A 26,829-nucleotide genomic window follows, 5' to 3' on the forward strand; every position below is an offset into this window, starting at 1 on the left:
CCTACCCTACAAAAACAAGTGGCAATCAGAATGTGGTCTTACGATCACAGATGATTTATGGGACAAAGTATGGTCCTCACCTACAATTACATCACCGGTCATTAATACTCAACTACAGTCGTATAAGATCATAACGCGTTGGTACTTGACTCCTCATAAACTTGCGTTCTCCTCGCCAAGCTCATCACCTATGTGTTGGAGGAAATGTGGAAGCATTGGAACGTACGCCCATTGTTGGTGGGAGTGCCCAATTATAAACTCTTTCTGGCAAGAAGTCCTTAATCAGATTAAAATTATCACAGGCTATGAAGTACCCCTGAAGCCAGAGATTCTCTTCCTCTCCATCTGGAAAAATTCTCAAATTCCGCCAATCAGTAAAGATCTCATATTCAGCTTAATAGTTGCAGCACGCTCCTGCATAGCCGCCAGGTGGAAATCTCATCTTCTACCTACAATTGAGCAGTGGTACTCGAAAGTTTGGGACCCCTATATCCTCGAAAAAATTACAGACCATGTCAGAAGCGTTGAACACTTTCCTCAAAAAACCTCTTTCTCTTCAAAATGGCTACCCTTCTTTGAAATGATAACAGAACAAGACATCCAACCACACAAACAAATTTATCTCAAATTACTTTACATCTAGACATTACAACCCTGAAATTAACAAATATATATACCACTGGTTGTTTATCAATTAGTTTATAATAACGCAGAATGCTGAAACAAATACTTTTTCTAGAAAATACTTCTCAAGTTAATTCTATTTGTGATGATATTATGGTTCTACTGCTTTGTATTTAAAGTACTTTGAAAATTTTGGAAGTTAATGTTATTTTATGATGTACAATATTACTAAAATGTTAATAAAAAGTTTATGATGAAAAAAAATCCAAGTAAACCATGCCAACCAGTGTTCCCTCTAAGCTGAGTTAGTGTGAGCCAGCTCACAGTTTTTTAGCCTCCGGCTCACACATTTTTGTCTTGGCTCAGGAAGGAGGGCTCCAGAGCAAACTAATTCATGCAGCAGCCAAATTGCTCGCTCACAACTTGAATGTCACCAGCACACAATGTAGAATTTCTGCTCACAAGACTCCACATCTTAGAGGGCACATTGATGCCAACATCCCTGTCAAGTCCCCTCTTTCTACAAATTCCACCTTCCTCAGATCCCCAGGAATTTCCCAATCCAGAACTGGCAACCCTAGCAAATTGTCAAAAGTAACAGAAGATGTGGAAGTATCTACAGTTACATTGTTTTGTAGAAATTACAGCCCTAGACTGCGTCAGCCATACTTACTTTATTCTTTTCTGTCACAGTTCCTTTACATTTTATTTACTCCCTGACATAATTGCTCCTAGTTTTGTTCAAAAACCAACAGTCTAATCCTTCTCTTGTATTAATTTGCTCATACGATGGCATGGAGAGAAAGAAAAGGATATACTAGCCTCCATTTGTAGCAAGAGAAGAACTGTCTTTTCCAATACTTCTCTTCCCAGGATAGCCTGATCTCATCAGATCTCAGAAGCTAAACAGAGCCCCCAGTCACACGGGAGGTTTTGCCTCGCAAGAGGGATGGATTGGGGACACAGCAAACGGGTGCGATCACACCACAACATCTAGGAAGCGGTGTGCACCCATCCCCGATCCGTCCCTTCAGCCCAAAAACGTGCATTAAAAAAACCCTAGGAAAGAGCACTACCAACCTGAAACACCACAGCAAGTGTGGCCATGGGATCGCCAGTGTACCCGTCTTCAGCAGCATTCGAGGCTCCCGGCCAAACTGCATATGCACACACATGTGCAGCCGGCTGCCTCGCTCTCCCTTCCGTGGCTTCCTCCCCGGCATCTGATTGTGCTGCGGAGCAACTGCACGGTGGCTCAGGGGATCTGTCTGATCCCGCTGCCACGCGTCTCTTAAAAGCCACACTTTGACTGTGCCAATTTCCCCCGTGTGACCGGGGCCAGGGTAACCCCTGGTTATTATTTGGAAGGAAGAGCACCAAGGAAGACCAGGGTCATGACACAGAGGCAGGCAATGGCAAAATGTCTCTGAATGTCTCTTGCCTTGAAAATACTATGGGGTCGCCAGTGGTCAGCTGTGACTTAACAGCACAAACAATAAAATAAGTGTTCTTTGTGCCAGAACAGAGAAGGAACTCGGGGAGACGAAGTTGGTAACATTATAGTATTGGTGTGGGAGATGGGTTATGAGGAACAGATTTGCAGATTCTATCATTTGTTTTAATTACAACTTTATGACTGCAACAAGTTTTTTTAATTTATGATTATTTTAATAGGAAATGATACAATCTACTGGACAGATATGGGATTCAACAAAATAAGCAGAACTAGAAGGGACCAGACATGGAAGGAAGACATCATTACAAATGGTTTGGGAAGAGTGGAAGGCCTTGCGGTGGACTGGATAGCAGGTATCTTTTTTACTCTTTACTTCAGTTCAGCCTTACAATAAATTTTGTTTGAACTGTAGATTTAATTTTAGGTAGGATTTTAAAGTGGACATTCTAGCATGTAGTTGAACATTACAAATAGTATTTGTTTATTTCATGTATTAATAAGAAAATAGACTTGAAGTTATATTAATGGCCCTTTATCCCCTATGCTATTGAGACTTAAGTAGCTTGTTTTGTTTTCATAAATGAATGTGCATGTGTGTTTTCTCCCCAGGAAATATCTACTGGACAGATCATGGCTTTAACTTTATTGAAGTATCTAGGCTGAATGGTTCTTTTCGATATGTAGTAATATCTCAAGGCCTTGACCAGCCAAAATCTATAGCTGTGCACCCGGAAAAAGGGTAACGATCACTGACATGCATGCAATTAATTAAAATTCTTGAAAAAGGAAATCAAAACATGTAACCAATTTAACAGTGTGATATAGTGGCAGATCTAGAGATAGAAGTCCCCAGTTAAAATCCCTCATCAGTATGTATGTATGAGATACCATGGTATGAGATACCATGATGAAATTAATTTTAAGAAATACAAAGGATGCTAAGAATTTGTGTGTGTGTGTTTGTGTATTTAGCATTCTTTGTATTTCTTCAAACTGTAAATACGTATGCCAGTAAAGGCTTGTCCAAAAAAAAAAAAAGTTAACTAGGCATTAAATGAAAAGTAGCTGATTAGAAGAGTTTGAAATATTATATGAATTTTCATGTGCTGAAGGTAGGAAGGTATTATGACAGGAAAAAGAGACATCTTGGTCTTCTGCTTTCAGCCTCATTTTGAATGGTATTTTCCCCAATGGCTGCTCTAATACATGAAATAGATCTAGATTCCTTTGCTGTCTCTTCAGAGTAGAGTCAGGATTCAAAATATCATTTTAGACTAGTTCAAAGGCTTTCCTTATTGTATATATCTATCAATGATTGTATGTATATAGCTGTTTTTTGAAAGCTAAATGATTTATTTGTATCAGTTTGGTTGATTAATGTTGGAACACTTACAGTATTTCTTTTGATATCTATTCTGTTTTTTCCAAAGTCTTAGTATAAGCTGGATCAATATTTGTTTTCAAATATATTATGTGATCAATTTCTCCTATTGCTTGTTATATGCCTTCCTCGTATAAACTCACCTGTTTCAATCAACTTAAGATTTTATTATGAATGTTTATACATTCTAGATATTTATTCTGGACAGAATGGGGGCAGATACCCTGTATAGCCAAGGCTCATTTGGATGGATCTGGGAAGGTAGTCCTTGTTGGCAGTGGGATATCATGGCCTAATGGACTTTCTGTTGACTATGAGGTTAGTTAAGAGTTTAACTGCTATATTATATACACATATTTAAGTAATACAATATATTATCCTGTTTTATAAATCAGATATATTATAAAAGTGGTTGTAGATTACTTCTCAATCGGTCCTTAGGAAAACAAATTATACTGGTGTGATACTCGAATGGACAAGATAGAAAGAATTGACCTTGAGAATGGAAGGAATCGGGAGATTGTGCTGTCAGGAAGCAATGTGGATATGTTTTCAGTAGCAGTCTACGGGGCTTACATCTACTGGTCTGACAGGTAATTTATTTTTCCATAAGTATTTGAGTCTCAAAATGTTATTTTTGTGCCAGATACTTCACCCTTGTAGGATTAGCCATTCTTTAGCAAGGTCACTGAAAGGATCGCACAAAGCTAAATAATTTTCAGAGAAAAGGCACTTTTGATATTCAAAGCTAAACCATATCAAAGTCACAGGCAAAAGTGTGTTTCTTCACCTTCTGTTATGCCAGATGTCTTCTGTATTTTAATGACTGACTTGATCTTAATTAATTGAGAGTTGTGGGTCAGATAGCTCAAACTTTTCTTTTTTTTTGGCAGAGCTCATGCAAATGGGTCTATCAGACGAGGCCACAAAAATGATGCTACAGAGGCTGTGTCCGTGAGGACTGGACTAGGAATAAACTTGAAGGAAGTGAAGGTCTTCAACAGAGGGCGTGAGAAAGGTAAACTTAAACTTAGGATGTTGCCTACTTTTCCTATTACACTGTCATTTTGTTTTGTGTGACAAGCAAAAGAGACTACATATTGTGTGAGAAAGTACAACTTAACTTTCTCAGGCTCTAATCAGAGAATGTGTATCTCAAAAGGTATATTAAATATTTTTATAAAATAAATTAACTATGAAATCAGTAGATCTCATTCTCAGTGTTCAAAAATCTGTAAATCAGAAGTGTCAAACTCATTTATTATGAGGGCCAGATCTGACATAAATTTTACTTTGTTTGGGCCAGGCTGTGTGTGCCATAAATTGTAATGCTGGGTACCTCAGATATAAACTTTATAAATGACACAGGCAAACCCAATTAACAATATCATTTTTACTCAAAATACAAACAAAAGCATTTGATTCCTATGAGTGAAAACAAATTATTTCCTTTCTCCCCTACTGGCCTGCCCCTTCATTGGCAAACCACTGCCCCGTGCACCTGCTCTCACCAATCATGGTCTCTCTTTGGTGTGACGGTGGCAATGTCGGCCACTCGGCTCATTCCCAATGCAGTGGCTTCTCTAATTGTTGCTGAGCTTTGGTCAGAGGAGAGGAAAAACACCACACCTCCTCTTTCTCCACCTTCACTGCCATTCCCCCTACACTATTTTACCTCATAGTCCTGCTCCCTAGCAAATTCCTTTCTATTCTTGACAACTTTGACCACACACACCTCACCGCATGCACTCACTCCCCCCTCAACTAGTTGCTTGCAGACCAGATAACCGACCTGGGCAGGGTGGTTCCAACCCCAGGCCATGCATGACACCCCTGCTATAGATACTTAAATTCTGAGACCAGAGCCATGAACAGACAAGATAGATCATTCTACAGACCTGAGAAAATCCCCATATTTCCAGAAAAATCTGAAATCTTAAAGAGGGGGGGGATTAACCCCCCTGCAATAACAGAAGCAGCACCAGTAGCTTCAAGAAATTAATGTTCTTGGTGGCGGCTGCTGGGCAACCACAACAGTATTACCCACCTTCCAGCCTTGGCTTCTGTCAGTAAAAGGCAGAGAGAGAAGCAAGGTCTTTTCCATGGCTGTTCTGGTCTTTTGGGGAGGACATGGGGCCAGGCCCAACAACCACTGGAAAACTTGCTACCACACAGCATGCATGACTTACCCATGCCTGGTTGCTTGCTATTGTGCAACAGCAGCCACCCCATTAAAGTCAGTGTGATGTAGTGGTGTCTGGAAGTGATGCATGTGCACTTATCAACTTGGTCAGAGGCATCCTGGGCTAGCTGCAGCCAGAAGAGTCCTGCAGGAGCCCAGTGTAGATGGGGAAGCTGAAGCACAAGTTGGCAGCACAACAGCCACATTAGACAGCCTCAGGGAAGCTGCTGGAAGAGGCGGTAAGAGCAAAGACAGCTGTGCATCATCCAGGCTTGCTGGAGGCTGTCCAGCCAAGGAGCAGACCAGCAATGCTCAAGGCCTCAACTGGCTCAAAGGATCCCAGGGGCATGGTGACAGCAAGGGAAGCAGAGTGGGACCCAGCCTGATACAAGGAAGGCCCAGATAGAGAGACCAGATCTAGGGGAAAGTCCCTGGTGGGGTAGTTATTCTGACAAAAGGAAGGACATGGATTCAAATTCCTCTTCCATTGTATTCTTTATTAAAAGAAGATAAAGAGATTAAGTTTCTAATAGCAAGAATAGACATTGGACAACTATAGATCCATTTTACAAATGTTGGAAATGATTCCCTATGTTATTTGAAAGAAAGTCTGTTAAGATTCTTCTTTTCTAAGATCTCTGTTCGTCAAACCAAAACTAACTAGTAGACATTAATACTTAAAACTAGAAATTCATCTTTGGTTTTCTATGTAAGTCTAATGCATGCCTGCAAAGAAGACACTCAAACAATGGCTAAGTACCTTTTGCTTTCTTGGTCTAAAATAATCTCTTTTCTTTGAGAAGGAGATGAAATGCTGCACCTTCTCAGGTGGCATTTAAACATCATGATAAACTGCAGATAGAGACTTGTATAAGATTTTTTCCCCTATTATACCTTGAAGTGTGTTTTTCTTGAGTAGCTGCCAATCCTAAACTGTATTTCAGGCAGAGTTACTTATTCCATGTATTTTATTTTCAATTAAAAATCTTACTTTTTAATGTATGTACTTTTGGATACCCATGACATAATGAATATTTATGTATGAAACAATTTAAGACTAGTGAAATTCCTGCATTCTTTTTAATTGATCTACTACTTCAGGACACATTATCTCATCTCCAAATATGGGTAAAAGTGCACTAAACATATGGGTGAAATATGTTTAATAGTAATCATTAATGGCTACTCTGAAATTTCTGAAAGGTGGATGCCACCTTTATTAACTAATAGTGTAATCAATTTTTTTAAAAAAAATATCTGATATGCTATGTTACAAAAGCCGGAATTATATATATATATATTCCCTTACAGGAACCAACATTTGTGCCAAGAACAATGGTTGGTGTCAACAACTTTGCCTTTATCGGGGAAATGCACAGAGAACATGTGCTTGTGCACATGGCTATCTGGCAGAGGATGGAGTTACATGTCTGAGACACGAAGGCTACTTACTCTACTCAGGAAGAACAATATTTAAAAGTATACATCTTTCAAATGAGACTAATTTAAATTCACCAGTGCAACCTTATGAAAATCCAGAATATTTCAAAAATGTGATAGCGCTTGCTTTCAACTACAGTCAAAAAGAAAGAGGAACCAACAGAATCTTCTTCAGTGATGCACACTTTGGGAACATACAAGTTATTAACGATGACTGGTCTGGCAGAAAAGTTGTGCTTGAAAGTAAGTAATCATTTTTGTTTAACTTATTAACTGTTGTATAAATCCTTGTTAAAAGTAAGGGCCAGTGCACTGGGATCTGTTGGACTCATACTCAAATCCTCTTTCATCTGGGTAACCATGGGCCAGTTACTTTCTTGCAGCTTGAACTCATAGGGCTTTTGAGAGGAGACGATGGAGAAGGGAGAAGTATGTATATACCATTTTGAACTCTTTGGAGGAATGCACTAGAACAAGGCAGATAAATAAATGTATACACTTTCACACCCCCAAAATATAACAGTTGATCATGCAACTTGGGCCTGACAACGTGGACAGACTTTTCCTTGGCAGAGGCTGTCAGAGGGAGGCAAGGAGGAAAAGGAGGACTTGGGGGGAGCTAAACGTAGGTTGTGTGGGAAGTGGAAAAGGAAACAGGAAAAGGGAGAGAATATGGGGCTGCAAGGAGAAGGAAAGAAGTAATAATAGGAGAGGGGTACATGGGGAAATGAGATGCCTCCTGCAAGCCCTTGCTCGTCTCCCACTTCTATTGGTTAGAATGTAAGACTAGGATTTTATTTATTTTTATTTATTTATGTTACTTTTAGGCTGTGATCACACTGGTGGCTTGGTGCGATATGGTGTCACCTCTAATTGAACCAGGTTAAAGTGTAGTGGGATATATCAGCCACACAGTACACCCTGCTGTGGGTTACCCACGGAGACATCCCGTGGTAAAGCCTCCACATTATTGTGGCGCCTCAGCCATGGAGCAAACTGCAAAAAACCTGTCCAAACACCACGTGTGTGTGTAGTGCCCATGTGCACGCATGTGCACATAGGCAAGTCTTTTAAAAAACCGCCCCCGTAGTGGCAGAACGGATCTGCAGGTTCACACTGCCAAATCCATTCTGCGCGGGCTCCCCTGTGTTCAGACATCCGGCCATGTGCAATGAATGCGGGGGGAAACAAAAACACCACTTCAGAGGTGGTGGCTTTTTAACCCGGCTCCAAGTCGTCCTCTGACGGGGTAAGTACACCCAGGGAATGCCTAACAGATGTGGCTGTGTGATCCTGCCCATTTACTCCATTTGTAAAATGTGCCTATATCGGGCCAAACTGCCCGTCTGGACACAACCATAGTCTGGCTTTCTCACAGGCACTCAAGGCTGATTATGCAGAGGGAGTCAATACAATCAACCTAGTGGGACAATGTAGGATTGTAGAAGTGTGGAACCAACCAGAACTTTAAAAATATAGAGCTAAAGCATAACATAAGTATTAACATGACACACTAAGCAGTGCCAAAATTACATAATAGGATCCTACTTAGACTCAGCTATATATAGCAGTATAGACCACAGTCCATATCATATTATCCAAGTAAGTTTGTAAACCATTTTATGCAGTGCAACCATATTACCTGCCCAGGAAAGCCCTCTTGAATAATTCAGTTTTGCATAGTTTGTGTAAATCCAGGAGAGGGGGAGGCTTCTAGATTTCCTCAGGCAGGCCATTCCATAAATTGGGAGCCACAATGGGGAAAGCATGTATACAGGAAGTTTTCGATTTTGCCTATTTGCAGGTTGGCACCAGCAGAAAGCCCTACTGACATGATAAGAACTATTGTGGTGGAGCATCAGGTTAGAGGTCCTGCAGATAAGAGGGATTTGGGAGATCCAGGTTCAAATCCAGCTTCTGCCATTAAGCTCATTCGGTGACCTCAGACCACTCACTCTCTCACAAGGTTATTAGGAATAAAATGCAGAAAGCAAAATTATGTATGCTGCTCTGAGCTCTGGAGGAAGGGCAGGATAAAAATACACTCGATAAATAAAAATACAAATTGTGCCTTATATGTATTTCTTATATCGATATGTATTTCTGATGTACATTCATGTCTACTGAATTCTTCCAGTTATTAAAACTGAGCATAGTATTTTAGTTGAAGTGTGAGCATTGCTAAATATAGTTGTACAACCATTGTCTTTAATAAAATAGTCTAAAAGCTTAATGACAAAATAGTATATTTTTTTCATTCAGTACATGGAAAGATATATTTGTTAACTGACAGAGCATTTCACCTTTACTTTCTTTATTGTGTCAGTTGTTAAATCAAATAGTGCAGTGTTCCAAATAACAAAAGGATTCTTTCTACCATAATGATGTGCAGTTGTGAAGTGTGAAATCTTGTTTTAGACAGCAGTAAAATAGATAATGGCTTAGAATTTTTAACCAACTTGAGGAACAGGGCTTCAGATTTTGTTGTGGCATGTTTGTTTTTCCTGTGTGAATAAATAGCAGAAAAGGTGAGAATTCTGTACACATTGAATAGTATAGACCAATGTATCAGTGATTTCTTATAGATGCATGCAGTAGAGAGAGAATGGTAACAATGCATGTGAAGAAATGGACTTGTGTCCATCTTATACTGGATGTTTTTGGGGCGAGGGGGAGTCTTTAAGGTGTCACAAGGCCCCTACTTATTTTAACATAGTAGCCAAAAGACTAAGCAAGAATCAAAACAGTTGCCTGTATCATGCATTCATTTGATGGCTTTAAACAACCACTATCTCTAAGCCTCGGTTATCCAACTGAGATGAGGAGATAAGAAAACTGACCTTGAGGCCAAGAGCAGGTATTCTGGCCACACAAAGCCCAATCCAGACAACCAGAAGGGTCTGATGGAAAAGCAGTCACTAGAATGAATCAACTTCCTTTATGCCAGGTTGCCAGTAGCAGGCCTGATTCTGGTTGACCAATCAGGTGTGTCACTAAGACACATGACCATGTACTTCTGCAGCTAGTACTTGCCCAAAATAAGCAATCCACCCCCCACCCAGGGTTCCTTGTGTTAATGAGATGGAATGCAAGTCCCAAACTCCATCCTGGTCCCTGACTTTGAAGCTCCTAGGCCCCATGATCTCATCTGCACCTGTGTCTGATTCCATCTCTCTTGAAACTCCTAGTCATTAAGTTCCCAGAGAGAAATCTTCTATAATTTTACTTGGCCCAAAAGCCTGAGCAAAAGATTTGAAACACTGAGAAACAGCTAGAAAAAGGCCAGTTCCTTTACAACTTATTTTTCCAATTTCAGTAGAACATCTGCTATCATAAAGAAATCATTAGTTGAAAGGTTGCTACCTTTCTGAAAAAAATGGTGGCCTCAAGCCTATATGGGATCTAATGTTCTCAGCATACTGAATCCAACATCATAAGGAGGTCTGTGTTAAACTGGTTTCCAGCTCACTAAAATTTTGACAACTCACAAGCATCCCATTATCTAATATGTTCTGAGCTCACTGAATACAAATTTACTACATAGAAACAACCCGTTATCTAGTATGTTTCTAGTTCACTAGAAATAGATTTACTACTCATATTCAAGCCATTATCAAACAGAGTTCTAACTCACTGAATATTGATTTAGAATTCATAAACAGTCCATTATCTGACAAATTTTCAACTCACTGAACAGATTTGTGACTCATAAACAACCCATTATCTAACACATTTCCAGCTCACTGAAAGTAGATTTATAGTGTATAAACAATCCATTATATAACATGTTACCAGTTCAGTAAAAACAGATTTAGAACTCACAAGGATATCAGTAACAGACAAGACAGCACCACCATAAATAATAGGGGCAGATTAATTTACAACTTCTTCCATTAAATAACATGTATACTGTATTCACATTTTCAAATTCAATTCCTTGCTCTCGGTATGAGGTCAGTAATCCTGAACAATGAGGAATGTGTGTTCTTTTTTAAAGAAAATTCCTGGGTTTTGTTCAAATTGTATAATCTTTTTTAAAATAATTATATCAAAACTTTTTTAGTGAGCCAAAAGAATGCTTTCATGTGACAATTCAGGAAAATATTGCTTAAAACTTCAAGGCTAGGAGACCAGGTGTGAAAATGAGTGACAGTGGTTGCTTGTGTGGTCCCCCCCAGAGGGACAATAGTAGATGCATACCAGAGTAGTGTTACAGACTGGCAATCAGGAAAGGAAACAAGTTAAACTGATCTTCTTTCTGTCTTTTAGAAATAAATACAATGAGCTCTAGAAAGAGGCTCTGGGTGGGTGCCTTGGCCTTGGCACTCAGTGTCAGTTTCCTGTAGCAACCTCAGCAGGGTATAATGACACAGAGTCCATTGTTTTCTCCAGGGGAACTGATCTCTACCTTCTAAAGAGCAGTTGTAATTCTGAGTGATCTCCAGCCCTCACCTGCAGATTGGCAACAATGGTTCACCAGGAGGAAATGGCTGCTTTGGAGGGTGGAGTCTATGGCATTGTAACTGTCTGAGTTCCCACCTCTCCTCAAATTCTACCCTCTCCAGGCTCCACCCCTCAAATCTCCAGGAATTTCACAACCTAGACTTGGCAACCCTATTTCCTTCCCAGCCAACCATCAACCTACTTTTATCTGCCCCTCTGACTTCAGCTTTCCATGTCCTTCCCCCCTCCCTGCAGCCTCTACCTTAGGAAGAGTACAGTATATTTCCACAGTGGGGACCAAAGCAGCTCACATCATTCTCCCCCCCTCTTTTGATTTGCTCAACAACCCTGTGAGGTTGAAAGTATGTGACTGGTCCAAAATCATCCACTCAGCTTTCACAGCAAGAACCTGGGTCTGGCAGACCCTGCTCTGAAGTGCTAACTACTATGTCACACTGGCTGTCATAGGGTGGCCACCTCAGCAGGGTAATGACAGAGAGTCCACCATTTTCTCCAGGGGAACTGATCTCTGCCATCTGGAGAGCAGTTGTAATTCTGAGTGATCTCCAGCCCTCACCTGGAGACTAGCAACAATGGTCCCCCAGGAGGAAAAGTACAGTCTTTCTCTGCAGTGGGGACCAAAGCAGCTTACATCATTCTTCTCTCCCCCTTTTGATCTGCACAATCCTGTGAGGTAGGTTAGGCTGAAAGTGTGACTGGTCCAAAATCACCCAGTCAGCTTCCACAGTGCTACACCACACTGGCTGTGGTATCACCTGGTATCACAACTGAACTCCAGACAACAGATCTCTCTCTCCCTGGAGAAAATAACTGCTTTGGAGGGTGGACTCCAGTGTTCCTTCTAAGCTGAGTTTGTGTGAACTAGCTCAGTTTTTTAGCCTCTGGCTCACACATTTTTGTCTTAGCTCAGGAGGGATAGCTCAAGAGCAAACTAAATTATGCTGTAGCCAAATCACTCACTCACAACTTTAATGCCAGTAACTCACAAAGTAGAATTTTTTTCTCACAAGCCTCCACAGCTTAGAGGGAGCATTGATGGACTCTATGACATTCTGTTCAGCTGAGGCCTCTCCCTCTGGCTTCCATAGACTCCACCACAAAATAACCAGGAATTTCCCAACCTGGAGCTGGCAACTTAGGACTGGCCCCAATGAGTTCCCTACAAAGGCCAAAGTAGGCCTGGAAAGGGTCTCCTCTGCCTACCTTTTTACTGACAGAACCAAGCTTGGATGCCTAGCAGCAGCCCCTGAGGGGAAAGTCAGCCACCCAGCAGGAGAAGAGAATGTTTTGATGGCTGCTGGCTCACCTCAGTAGCCAGAGCAGCATTAGAAGTGCTTTTGTTAAGAGAGACAGTCATTTTGGCAGCTTATTCTGTGGGGAACAGTGGCCAGGCTGCTAGTGGGTGCGAGAGTGGACCCAGCACGCAGCCAATGGTATGCAAATACTCTTGAGTGGCGGTTGATGGGCGAATGGCTGATGGAGTGCACAGCACAGCCCATAGGAGAGCTGGAAAGTGCCAATATATCAGAGCTTCTCTATATATCAGATTCACACTGTAACACTGCCTATTACAACCTATCTGTGGAGTGAGTTTCGTTCCTTTATTTAGTTTTCTATAAAACAAGTAAGCAGCTCATTAGTATGGTGGGTAGTATGTACATAGATGACTTATACCCTCTGGGATATAATGATCTTACCTATGTAGTCAATATGCAGAGTACACCGTACCACTGAATCTTGATAAGTGAGGATTAACTAGGTAAAGTTGGGGACAGCTTTCTCCCGCGCTATGGTTCTTTACTTTTCCCCATTGGAGAGGAGAGCTGGAAAGTGCCAATATATCAGAGCTTCTCTATATATCAGATTCACACTGTAACACTGTCTATTACAACCTATCTGTGGAGTACGTTTCTTTATTTAGTTTTCTATAAAACAAGTAAGCAGCTCATTAGTATGGTGGGTAGTATGTACATAGATGACTTATACCCTCTGGGATATCATGATCATACCTATGTAGTCAATATGCAGAGTACACTGTACCACTGAATCTTGATAAGTGAGGGTTAACTAGGAAAAGTTGGGGACAGCTTTCTCTTGTGCTATGGTTCTTTACTTTTCCCCATTGGAGTGAATGGAAATAGTTCATTTCTATAGGATACAATAAAGAGCTACACTCAGGGATAGCATCAGGAAGGGGATTCCTCCCACTCCTTGCTCCAAGCTACTCCAGCCATTAAGAATCAAACATACTGGCCCTGACCTGGATATCTAAGGCAAGCCCAGAAGCCAAGCAGGGCTGACCCTGGCAAGTATTTGGATGGGAGGCCTCCAAATAATACCAGGGCTGGGAGGCAGACACAGACACAGGCTATCAAGCCACTTCCCTGAATTTCCTCTATGCCCCAGAGATTGCCATGATTTCCAAGCTTGGGGGGCCGCATGGGCACACACACTAGGCCACTCATGAAAAGGGATATGCAGTCATTTATTGAGTTAATCAATTTCTATCAAAGATATGTGAAAGTATTCTCCACATTGGCCTCCCCCTTAACTGATCAGTGTAAAAAGAGGGCCCTTATTAAAATGGTGTTTAAATAGTTTAAAGCAGCATCTGCTGCAAGCATCCATTTTAATTTCCCCTGACTATAAATATAAAAGACTCTTTGTGGTCAAAACAGATGCATCAGAAAGAGGCCTGGGTGCTGTCCTCCTACAAGAAGGGGGTGGCAGAGAACTCCATTATCTATCTGAGCAACAAACTTTTATCTCAGGAACAAGCCGGCTTCTATTCCCCGTAAAACCAAGTACTGAGACAGGGCCAAAACTGGGCAGAGTTCACAACTGGAACAACTACCCAGTTTAATCAGGGATCCCTTATGCTTTTGATCCGTCTTTGAGCTCCTAATGGTAACCTGCACCCCAGTACCTTGAAATTGAATATCCCTCACCTGCAAGGCTTTCCCAGACTGGTCGGCTTTAGACTGGGCTACTAATTCACTCACCCGGAGAGCCCCAACAAATGCAAGCAAAGAGGCTACGTGAAAAAGGCATGCCTCAAAACCTGAAGTGCAAACATCACTCCAGGTCCCTCGCAATTCCTTAAGGACCACTGGGGAAATGGGGCGCCTCTCGTCTTTCCTAGCTCTGCTTTTGTTTGACCAACCCTCAAACATCTTCCTAATTCTGAAGTCATTGGTGACTTCAGCGAAGCCCAAGGCTTTGCTGGCAAAAGCCAGAGTGGAAAGCCAGCCCTTGATAGAATGGACAGCTAAGTCAGTCTCGTTCAAAGAAACATAGTAGTGGATTAACTGCTTCACAGTAATAGGCCAGACCTTAGGATAATGCTCCTCAGACCTGAAGACATCAAACTAGCAAACTGCTCGCTCATATCCTTTCCTCGTGCTAGGGGCAATCACCCTGTAAGCCTCAGCCCTCCAACCTGCCAGAGCTCGTGGGGCATTCTTGCTGGCGGAAGATCAGCCTCTGGCTCAAGCTGACGAAACATTGCCATCTGTTGATGTGAGAGAGCGTCAGCTACCTCATTTTTCACCCCTGGCACATGCCTAGCAAAAAACAGCGTGTTGAGTTGAAGGCATTGCAGTGTGAAGGTACGGACCAGCCTCATAACCCGTGGTGATTTTGATGTAAGAGAATTGATCACATGGACCACCACCAAGTTGTCGCACCAAAAGTGGACAGTGTGATCTCTCAACTCCTCCCTCTACAGCCAAACCGCCACTAAGATGGGAAAGAACTCTAAGAATGTGAGGTCCCTGGTAACCCGAGCTGATACCCATTCTTCTGGCCACTCTTCAGCACACCAGTAGCCTCGAATGTATACGCCAAACCCCTGTGACCCAGCAGCATCAGAGGTGACCTGGAGCTCCGCCTCAAGCTTCAGGTCCTCCCTCCAAAAGGAGATTCCGTTAAAGGAGTCCAAGAATTCCTGCCATATATAAAGGTCAGCACGCATCTCATTGTTAATGCACACTCTTTGATCCAGGAGATGTAGCCCTGCCATTGCATAACAAAGTCGCCGCACAAAGGCCCACCCCGGAGCCACAACTTTGCATGCGAGTTTCAGACTAGGATGATATCAAAACATCTGGGGGGGAAAATCATGGTCACCAGCCTTTTTCTGCCATCCAGCAATATTCCAGGATCGTATCTTAACAGCTTGGATTGGGTTGCATTTAGATAGCCAAACTCAATTTGTTTTTCCAAGGGTCCATCATCATCATCATCATCATCATCATCATCATCATCATCATCATCATCATCATCAAAAACCACTGCCATTCATGACATTTTTAGGTGGATCCAACAAAGGTGATTCTTTTGAAGGCAGAGCAAGTTGGTCTACAGGTTTGGTATATACTGTGGCTACAGAATTATGTATGTTATTTGATCTTTCTTCCCCACAATTAGTTTCAACATGGGATTCGAAGCCATCAGCAGAAAACACATAAGTAGGTGACTTGGTGGCAAGGTCAGATGCACTGAATGGGCCAGCTTTAGCAGAGTGTTGTGTTCCAGGCATTCCTCCAGCAAAGTCTGATAAACATGCCCTTGAACAGCTTCAGTTTCAAGAACTATTGTATGATATTTTATTAATGGGTTCATGTGTTTTATACTGAGCTGAATCATGTATTCACTAGGTTCACATCTTTTGGACTTCTCCTGGCCAAATAATTAAGAAGCTTTTCAGTGCTTAAGTTGTGCTCTAGATCCAAAATAGGATTGTTATTAGCATTACTTAGGGCTTCCCATTTTGCTATAGCTAGACCTTTGTCTGTCACCTTCCATTTAAAGGATTCTGCAGTTGAGCGCAGTTTAGGTAAAGAGGACTTAAGCTGATCCAAGGTGAAAAAAAAATCCTCTGCTCATTCTGGGATGTACAACCAGATGGATTTGCAAAAGCTGGCCTCATTTCAGCAGACTGATTATTTGCTTTGCTAGAGATGGACTGTAGGACCACCAAAATATTGTCAGCCAAAAGGGGAACTTGGTCAGAATTTATTAAATAAATTGCATCCGGTAAGATCACAGGATCAGAACTGACCTTTGCACAAAAGTCAGGGAGCAAAGGTTTAGGAGATCCTTCACAAAAGAATCTGGAGGGGAAAATTTCAAAGGAGGCCAAAAAAGGTCTAATTTTAAGTAGGATCAAAAGTACTGTTGAGTTTTCAAAAGTTATTATTCTCAATCCACATTTAAAATATGGAAGGTATTCAGCACTTATAAGATCAATAAAGTGAAAATCCTTCTGCATAATTGACTCAGTGAGAGGCAAATTTTTACCTGATTAGACCAACAACCCCTATTCCAATAATTAGATCAGGGATGTCAATCATGTGGCCCACGGGCCTTATCTAGCCCCCATAAGGGTTGTATCAGGCCCTCTAGCAACTGGCTGCCATCTGCTTACTTTTCCCTCTCTCGTGCTTTCTTCTGTGACACAGCTTGCTTTGCCAGGCTCTCTCAATCGCACAGCAGAACCAGAGAGCAAAGCGTTCCCTCCATTGGCTGAGGTTCTAATGATATGTGAAGAAAATTGCTAATAATTATTTTTCCTATATATGCCATTCTACCATTAAAATCTGTTGTCTAACGAGTTTGTTGATGATTTAATAAAAGTTACATTATTTTACAAATGTCATGTGAATAATTCCCTTGCTCTATTTTTGTTATAATGTTTGGGGGGGGGGAACCCCAACCAGACAACTGTACACCCTAGTATGTGTTCATTTTTTATTATACTTTTTTTTTATTAGGGGTTTAATTTAAAAAAAAAATTCTACCCTGGATGGTTTCTTCCTTTATGTCTACCTCAAGAGACCATTGGAAGAGTAAAGAATTAATTGGTGCTCTCATTGTTCCATTAGTGATATGTGTAAACTGTTGAATCATATTCTCAGATGTTTTATTATAGCTTTTACTGCATTGCTTTCTTCTCAATCATGAAATGGAGACCACCTGTTGTCTGTTGCAAATACTCTGTATGAACAGATTGTCAGAACAAAACTGTACTCCCAGTGTTTGGGCTAGTAAAACAATTTACTTTCTAAAGGGAAATTGTGTGAACACAATGAGTTATCACAGGAAATAAGAAAGTAATATTGTTAAAATACCTCAAAAATGCACAATCTTGCAAAGTATTTATAGTTAAGGCCATGAACACAATGGAGTTGACCACACTTAATACTGTGATGCATTCTAGCTATGTTCTTGTGTTTTAGCATGTCCAGTACTGCAAGAAGACTGTGTATATTTTGTGGCTGCATTTTTTTTGCCTCATAATACATTATTGCTGTCACAATCTTTTTTCCATACACAACATATTTTTTTCCTGCTATCCCATGGGTACAGCCATATAGAAACAGTTGTTGTGAAAAAAGTCCACCGTACAATCAGTTCTCCAGCTCCTATGAGTTCACAAGGCTTCAAAACAGACTTCCCCCCCCCAAAATTAAAAGCAGTACTGTAAGTGAATACATATGGAATAAAGTTTCAAAAACCCCAGTTAACCAAATATAAGAGGAAAGGAATGGCTGCATGAAACCCCCCTTTTCATCAGTATATCTAATTTTCAGGGTGGCCCCATCTGTGGATACTGAAACCCATAGACAAGGGCCATGAATGGACAAGATAGATCTTTGTATAAAGCTATATGTATAGTGGCGATTAACCCCCCCTAAAATGACAGAAGCAGTGGCTGTAGTACTAGCAAACAGATGCCCTAAGTGGCCATTTTGAGGCAACAACAACATTATTGTCAGCAGTCAAGCCTTGGTTTCTGTCAGGAAAAAGCAGGAGGTGAGACAGGGGCTTTTGCATATCCATTATGGCCTTTGAGGGAGGACATCATGGGGCCAGTCCTGACAGTGACCGCTGGTTGACTTGCTACTATGTGCTCTGCATGACTCACCCAGGCCCAGCTATTTGCTGCTATCTCACAAAAGCTTGTGTGGTACTGTGGTTAAAGTTTCAGACTTTGATCTGGGAGATACAGGTTCAAATGCCTGCTGTGCTGTGGAAGCTCACTGTATGACATTGGGCCAGTCACACACTGTCAGCTTAACCTACCTCACAGGGCTGTTATGAGGATAAAATGGATGAGAGGAGAATGATGTAAGCTGCCTTGTGTCCCCATTGTGAATAAAGGTGGGATATAAACATTTTTTAAAAAAACAGTCGAGGGTGGAGGGGTTGGATGGTTGGTGAGTAGGTGGGTGGGTGGTAAGGAGAGAAGAAAGCAGGGAAAAGTTAGGATATAGGGCTGCCAGGAGAAAGAAAAGAGGAGATAGATTGGGGAAGGGATACGGGGGAAGTTATTTATTTATTGTGTGGCAGAATTACACACAGGAAGCATATAATAATATAAAATATGTAACCAAGTTGATACAGCAAGTATGCAGACTGGGCAATCCCCCCAGGTACTCCCCACAAGTCCTTGCAGATTCCCCACAGCTCAACTGGGCTTGGCTCACCCGCACCATGCAACTTGGTCAGAGTTTTCCCAGAGGAGGCTTCTAGGGAGAAGGGAGGAGAAAAAAAAACATAAGACAGGAGGGCTGATAAGGTGGATTGGCTGCTGGGTGGGAAGGAAGCAGGAAAAGGGGAGAGGCTATAGGGGCTGCCAGAGAAGAGAAAGAGGAAGTAGGGGAGTGGGAAATTAGATGTCCCCAGCAAGTCCTTACAGACTCCCTGCTAGTTGTCATATGTTTTAAAAAGTAAAATTAATTAAATATAAACAACTTATTATTGTTGGATTAAACTTCAAGTTAAGTAATTGGAAATCCTTGATGTTACAGCACTTTTTTCCTGGTAAAATGTCAATATTAAGTGAGAGATGTGACAACCATGTATGGAAGTGTCCCTTGCAGTGACTGGAGCTGTTCAGCTGTTTTTACTCAAGATTTCATTGTAGATGTAAAACAAAGTCCTCTTCAAATTTTGTTGTTGTTTCTTTTTGGTATTCTGTTATCCAGGAAAGTTAGATGAAGAGCAGCATGGCAGTATTTATAGATTGTATCACATTGCTGGGATGTAATCCATCTTCATTAAGTTCAGTAAAAGTGATAGATGGCATTTGGCAATGTAATGATGTGATCATTGTACCATTGCCTCTGTAAATCCTAAGCTGTTGCTTTCTGTTGTGTAGACAGTTAATCACTTATATACCATATTACGGATTTAATTCAGATTGTCAGTAGCAGGTGAATAATGTGGCCATTTGTATATTAACATCATATTGTGTTAGTGTTCATTTCATTTAAATATGCTGTTCATTTAAAAATCATACTGTTGCTTCTTGAATAGGACAGAATAAATGTAATACGTGCACTAGGCATTAATGCCATCAATATTTTCACTTCATAAATGTTTCTTTTTCTAATTTGTAGTTCTGTGCAATCCAGGAACACATTATATGAGGAATGCATTATGCTGATAATAAATATGGTTTTCATAATTTTCATGTTGTTATGAGAACCGTCTGTCATAAACCATTTTGCGTTGGCTCAAATCCTTAGCCAATAACATCAAATGCGAAAAACAATATCAAACCCATAATATACCAATCACAATAACGAACTCTTAATATCCATTACAAATCAATAAACAGTTTTAAAATTGTGACAACAATGACACTTTAAAAACAACAAGAATTCAATCACTCAGATAACATAGTGCAAGGACTTATCCATTGACCACCTTAACAGTGGTTGTTTTTGACAAGGTCTTTATCACCTGTGCAACAAACTTTGCCATTTGCGGTGTTACCCATTTACTTTTCTTGGCAAGCAATATGATTAGTCTGTCATTGTCTGCTCTCCCTGGATATTGTAATGAAATGTTCCTGAAATATCTTTCACATTCTAGTGCAAATCGTGGACAATAGAAGGCCACATGGCCTAGATCCTCAATAGATTTCTGGGGAAGGTAGCTGGGGAAGAGAGAGGTTCCAAGATGGTGACCACAGCAGACATTTTGTAGTTCTGCTCATTTAAACTCTTTTAAACTGTTTTAAATTGCTGATAATAACTTCACTCCATGAACACGAGAGAGACTGCCGCTGGAAACCAAGAGGAAATAAGGAGGGTTTTTGTGCTTCATCTCAGCTCATTATGTTTGTTTAGTTTTCTACTCCCAGTGTCATTGCAGAGACCTAACTGAAGTGAGTGTTTTGAAGACCTGATAACTCTGACAACTTATAAAAATAAAGCACCTGCAGGAAAATTTATCTTTTGCTATGTGGAAGTTTAATTGAACTCTTTAAAACAAACTGAAGAACTGGAAAGATTTGGCTGTTCTGTTATTACTTTGGTTGGGCTTTTGAGTTTTTGGCTGCATTTGAAGATGGCAGACACCTAAACCTAGAGCTTCTTTCCCAGAAGTAATCAAGCCTCCAAAATTAATGAGTGAATGACAGAGAGAAAACTAGCAAAAAATAAATGCCTTTTGGCAGAAGAATTTTTCCATGCCAATAAGCATCCAAATTCCTCTAGGACTACCCTGACGTGTTGAGGAGAAAACCTCATTTGATCTGGATTTTGTGGGCACTTAATGCTTGCTGACTAGTAAATTGGCCACAAAACTATTTCAAAGTTTATTAGAGATTAATGCAACCATAAATGAGATTAAATCTAGAGTGGATGACATGCAGAATATTCTTATAACTGTTTCAGAACAGAAAGTATTGCAAAGGCCTACTATTCTAGGTATTCAGGGAGTCTTTTATTTATTTTTATTTATTTATTTAGGCATTTTTACCCCACCCTCCCCGCAGGCGGGCTCAGGGCGGCTTACAAGGGGCATAAGCCCATCCATAAAACCAGATAAAACAGTAAAATCGTAAATAATAATAATAACAATAATAAAGTGCTTCCTATAAACGAGATGGTCTTAAGTGGTTCTTGAGTGGTTCTGATGGCATCTTCGATCCTCCTCGTCATGATAGTTCCGATTCAAAAAGGAATGGAAAATTGCAAGTTGCCAGTGGTGAATCTGTTGACCTTAATGCAGTCACCTCAGGAATACAACTTTAAGGAAAGAGGTATATATCTGCTGAAGGGTTCCTTAGCATTTTCAGTTATTATGAGAACACATTTTTGAAGTTGCAGTAAAAATATTTTAAAAACACTGTACAGGGATTTGCCCACCCAAGCCAGTCCAGTAATGGGAGGGAACCCTGTACTTTTGAGTACATTAAACAACAAACCACGAGATGGTCTATTCCCTCTCTGGTTTCCAGAACAAATTGCCACCAGAACCTCTTTTCACTAGTCCCTGCCTTTCCTAAGGGAGAGATTCCAAACCCTTAGTTGGCATCTGGGACAGAACACCTTAGCAACTCACTCCAGAGATGCACACTTTTACTCTCCAATGGTAGCATATATGGGGAGTGTTTAGGCCACAGGATTTAGCCTTGGAATTCAGGTACAACATCAAAGACAATTTAGCAATAAGAGGGTCTTTATTCAGTACAGAGCTTAGCATAGACTACCAGAGATTACAAAAATAACAAAGGCTAGGGCGATTTGCCTTAACTACACATTAATGATTCATAGTTACCATGTCAGGATCATTCCTCAGTCCAAGATAGTTCAAGTACCAAGGGATTTTGAAGGGAAATCCCATTTTTGCACACCATGTGCTCCAAGTCACAAAGCAACTCTTTGTCTCTCAAGAGGCAGCATTTTCAGGTGCCATAAAACAAATAATGACAAGAAGAGGAAGGGAGAGCTAAACAAGTGAAGAGAAGAGCTAAGCTACTCACTCCCAGAGGGATCAAAACAATTATACCCCAATCTAATTGCAATCAGCTTTGGCCATCAGCCAGTCATGAGTGGACAGGGGTGTGTGGCCAATTGTTGGTTGCCATAGCTGCAACACAGGAATGGCTAGAAGTTTGGAGCCCTGCCTGCAGTCAGGTGACCCCAAACTCCAGCTACTTCATGGTCTACGTGACTAGTCACATGTGGGCCAGAAAGTGGTGCCATGAGTTCTGGTGTTTGGCATGAAAGTGTGAAAGAATGTGGGTTTATGGCATGGCTATTGAGGCCATGTGGCCCCCACCATTTGGCTTGCAACAGGAAACAAGACACAGCATGTTATCAAAAGACATCACTGGAGAAGGCATGTGGATATAGAAAGCAGAAAGCAATTTTTCTTTACAAACACATTTGCTTCTTACAGCCTTATTATGTTCATGGTGGCATTCAAATTGGTTTACTGTGGTATTATGTATGTAGGATTGCTTTTGGAGAATACTCAGAAACTTTACAGTGATCTTTAGCGGTCATTATCCAGGTAACCTATCCTTTATATATTAGGTAAATGTGGTGATGTTCCAACTGTAGAACACCATGCCCCACAGACGCCTGGTGTCTATTTTGTTGAATTTCGAGTAGGATTTAATGTGGAACATCAAAGCAGTTTTACTTCCCTGAACTTTTAATGAACATTGGTCTTCACCTCTGTTTTTTGTTAATGAAATTGAGTGTGAATATTAGTTTTGTGGTGTTTTGCTGATTAAATGGTTATTTTTTAATTGAAGTCACCTTGGAAATCCTTCAATACTGAATGACATAGAAATGTTTGAAATAAATAAATAATTATCAACAAGTGAATTTAATTCCTGAAGGCCATAAACCTTGATGTCTCTTATCTGCATGTCTCTTTCATTTATAACTGTAAGAAATAGGGTTGCCAACCACCACCACCCGGTTTGGCAGGGGTCCCCTGCTTTTTTGGGGCTTCTACCCACCGGCGGCCAGCTGGACGCCGGGGAAGCCCCAACACCTGCCACCACCCCTCTACCTTCTCTCTTGAGAGAGAGGAGGGAGAGGGTTGGCTGCGGACCAGCCACATGCCCGTTCTCCGCTCAGAGATCAGGCGTGTGGAAATGCCGGCTCCCTGCAGTTAAAGGGGCCCCTTTAACTGCAGGGAGCTGGCATTTCGCGTGCCCGATCTCTGCGGAGGTTGGGTGCATGAGGAAATGCCGGCTCCCCTGTCAGGCAGGCGGGGAGACATCCCCAACATGACATCATCATGTTGGGGATGCCCCGCCCACTCCAGGAACGCCCCCCAAAGTCCCTCAGTGGGGGTGAAGATAGGACTTGGCAACCCTAGTAAGAAATATAATTTCAGAGAGCTCCCTATATAACAGTCTTTCTATTATTTATAACGTTCTATGTTCTTGATATGTGCCAGCTTGGTATTTTGAATTTTAATGCATTGTTTCACTAAAGAGCTAATAAAAGTGATGGTTCATCAAGAAGTTTTCATCTAGCATCTTAAAAATATAAGTGTGAATGTCTTATAAATCATGCTGCTTTTCTATTTCAGTTACGGACCTTCTTTTAAATAGCAATATTTATCATATTTTCTCATTGAAATAATCATTACACAGTCCTGGTATATGTAATGAATGGTAGATTATTTAATGTATCATAATTGTGATCTTGTTACTTTTTAAAGATCCTTTTTGGCAAAATCTTCTTAGGTCCCGGTCACATGGGCTGGAAAATGCGGGGGGAAGGCGTGGCTGTTTGTCCCGGAGCAAACTAATGTGCGACCGCCAGATCACACATCCCGCTGACATCCCGTGGTTCGGGGGGAGGTGCCGATCTCACAACAATCCTGTGGTATGGCAAAGAAGCGGTGTGGCACGATCATAGCAGCAATGGCTAGGCGCCGCTGCCGTGGCAAACGGGGTTGTTTTTTTAAAAAAAACCGAAGTGTGCACATGCGCCATTGGATGCGTGTGCGCATCCCGTGGAGACTTGGGGAAAAAACCCTTTTTGCGATGGGACATGGGCGGGCGGCGGATGCCATGAACTACCACCAGAAACGTGATCACATGCCCGCCCTTGCCCCGTGGTTTCCAGAAACTAGTAACTCAGAGGTACTAGTTTTTTATGCCGCATCTTTGGCGGGAAGCCTCGGGTTAGCCATGGGAGCTCTACTCTTCCCAGATGTTGCGATGTGATCGTGCCTGGAAAATCCGCCTATCCTGTCTCTGTAGTGTGGCTAATGCTCTGTGTGACCGCAGCCTCAGTTTAATCATTAAAATGTATTCTCTATCAGATGTAGGTTCTGTGGAAGGGCTTGCATATCACAGGGCTTGGGATACTTTGTACTGGACCAGCTCTACTACATCTTCTATTACAAGGCACACAGTGGATCAGAAACGAAGAGGAGCTTTCAACAGGGAAGCAGTAATCACAATGTCCGAGGATGACCATCCACATGTATTAGCCTTAGATGAATGCCAAAAGTGAGTGCTGTATCTATATTTATTAGTCTCAGAATTTCATATTAGAGATGAGCAGATTTCCCTAGTTAAGTTCTCTGCTGTTTTAATTCAGATAATTTTGAAAATTATTTTGGAAATTGTAGGTAAGGTTTTATGCTTTATTATGTTGTATATGACTTTGACATTCTGGGAAAGCAGCTATTAAATTTTGCAAAGAAAGAAAGAAAATCCTGACACTAGAGCATGAACAACTTGAAGTTTTTACTTTCTTCACTACATCCCCCCCCCACAGATAATCAAGAAATCTTTGAACATAGCAAATATGAAATAAGTGGTAGTATTTTATTTTTTTTATTTTTACTAACATTTTGTGATGCTTCTAATGAATGACTTATAATGGCTCGAAATGGGGATAGCATTTTCAGTTCATTTCTATTGTAAAAAACTATAAAAAGCTGTTTAAAAATGTAGGACATGTACAATTGATATATTTGCCTATCAAGATAGTTTCAGAGGGTATCCATGTTCATCTGCAGTAGTACAGCTAGATTCAAGTCCTGTGTACCCTGGAGACTAACAACATTTGTGGGTTATGATGAGCTTTTGAGAGTCACTCATACTCCAAAACTGTGTTGGTCTCTAAGGTGCTACCAAATACAAATCTAGCATGTTTACCTATGCTGGCCTATCTATGGTCAAAAGCAGGGCTTTTTTGTAGAAAAAGCCCAGCAGAAACTCATTAGCATACTAGGCCACACCCAACAACAGAAACTCATTAGCATATCTAGCCACACCCATGAAATCATAGCTCATTAGCATATTAGGCTGCACCCCCATGTTACCAGAAGTATAGTCATCCAGCCACACCCACCTTTTTCTTCTTATTCTGTTTACCTTGTTTGTTGTCAAAACCTAGGGCTTTTTTGTATTAGGAACGCCTTTGCATGTTAGGCCACACCCCTAACGTAGCCAATCCTAATGAGTTTCTGCTATTGGGTGTGGTCTATTATGCTAATGAGTTCCTGCTGGGCGTGGTCAACTTGGGGGCCAGCCGGAACTCCGTTCCTGAGCGTTCCTGCCCAAAAATAGCCCTGGTCAAAAGTGAATTTTATTCAGCTTTATATGAATTTATATTTTTTTTCACATCTTTTAATTAACCAATGAGAATTAAAAGATATAAAGTGATACATTTTATGCCTCTGCAGAAATTTGTCTTCTAAAATGTGGAAATGTTCTTCAATTTAATACAGTTTAATGTTCTGGACAAATTGGAACGAGCAGCATCCAAGCATCATGAGGGCTACACTGTTTGGAAAAAATGCACAAATTGTCATCAGCACAGACATTCTTACACCAAATGGACTTGCCATTGATCACAGTGCAGAGAAATTATACTTTTCAGACGGCAGTTTGGGGAAAATTGAAAGGTGTGAATATGATGGATCACATAGAAATGTGAGTAAGAGCATAATGTCTTTTTTAATTTATAAAACTCTTTTTTTCCTGTATTACAAAATCTTCTCTGTACTTGTCACTCTCTTTTAATCCCTACTGAAAACAAATAAGCTACAATCATAACATCATACTGAGTTATGGTGCTCCAGGATAGTATTTAAGAGAGACTTGACTTAATTGATTTCTTATTCATTTGAAGAATACTGGTCCATAATGGGGACACATATCTTAATACCTAATAGATCAGGACAAACACCCTTTCCAGTACAAAGGTGTCTACTACTGGATAGGGGCTCTGCTTCATCCCTCTTTATCATTCTTGTAGAGTAAAAGACTATCTAAATTGGGACTGGGAAGCACCCTTTTGTGGTAGTTACAATTCAGGTAGAGCTGAGAGATTGCTGATCAGTCTCTTGGCCTTTGGCCTCCATTTAGTCCCCCATGCACTTTAACATTTACATGAAACTGCTGAGTGAGGTCATCTGGAGATTTGGGCTATCACTGATGTATGGATGACACCTCTATCTTGCACTTCTGGTTGATATCCAGAAGGCTGTAGAAACTCC

The 26,829-nt window shown here is 41.0% G+C and overlaps 1 protein-coding gene across 1 annotated transcript in view; it reads left to right on the forward strand.

Annotated features, from left to right (window-relative positions):
* LRP1B (LDL receptor related protein 1B) overlaps positions 1 to 26,829 on the forward strand; it is a gene marked incomplete at both ends in the record, with an annotated part of 332,345 nt that overhangs the window by 156,515 nt on the left and 149,001 nt on the right. Inside the window, 8 exons of the mRNA XM_015412125.1 lie at positions 2,299 to 2,433; positions 2,690 to 2,819; positions 3,653 to 3,779; positions 3,903 to 4,054; positions 4,355 to 4,479; positions 6,955 to 7,326; positions 24,640 to 24,829; positions 26,059 to 26,263. Coding sequence (XP_015267611.1) covers positions 2,299 to 2,433; positions 2,690 to 2,819; positions 3,653 to 3,779; positions 3,903 to 4,054; positions 4,355 to 4,479; positions 6,955 to 7,326; positions 24,640 to 24,829; positions 26,059 to 26,263 — 1,436 coding nt within the window. The remainder of the gene's footprint in view (positions 1 to 2,298; positions 2,434 to 2,689; positions 2,820 to 3,652; positions 3,780 to 3,902; positions 4,055 to 4,354; positions 4,480 to 6,954; positions 7,327 to 24,639; positions 24,830 to 26,058; positions 26,264 to 26,829) is intronic.

Source organism: Gekko japonicus, unplaced genomic scaffold (genome assembly GCF_001447785.1).
Source record: "Gekko japonicus isolate JY-2015 unplaced genomic scaffold, Gekko_japonicus_V1.1 scaffold2043, whole genome shotgun sequence".
Classification (NCBI taxonomy): Eukaryota; Metazoa; Chordata; class Lepidosauria; order Squamata; family Gekkonidae; genus Gekko; species Gekko japonicus.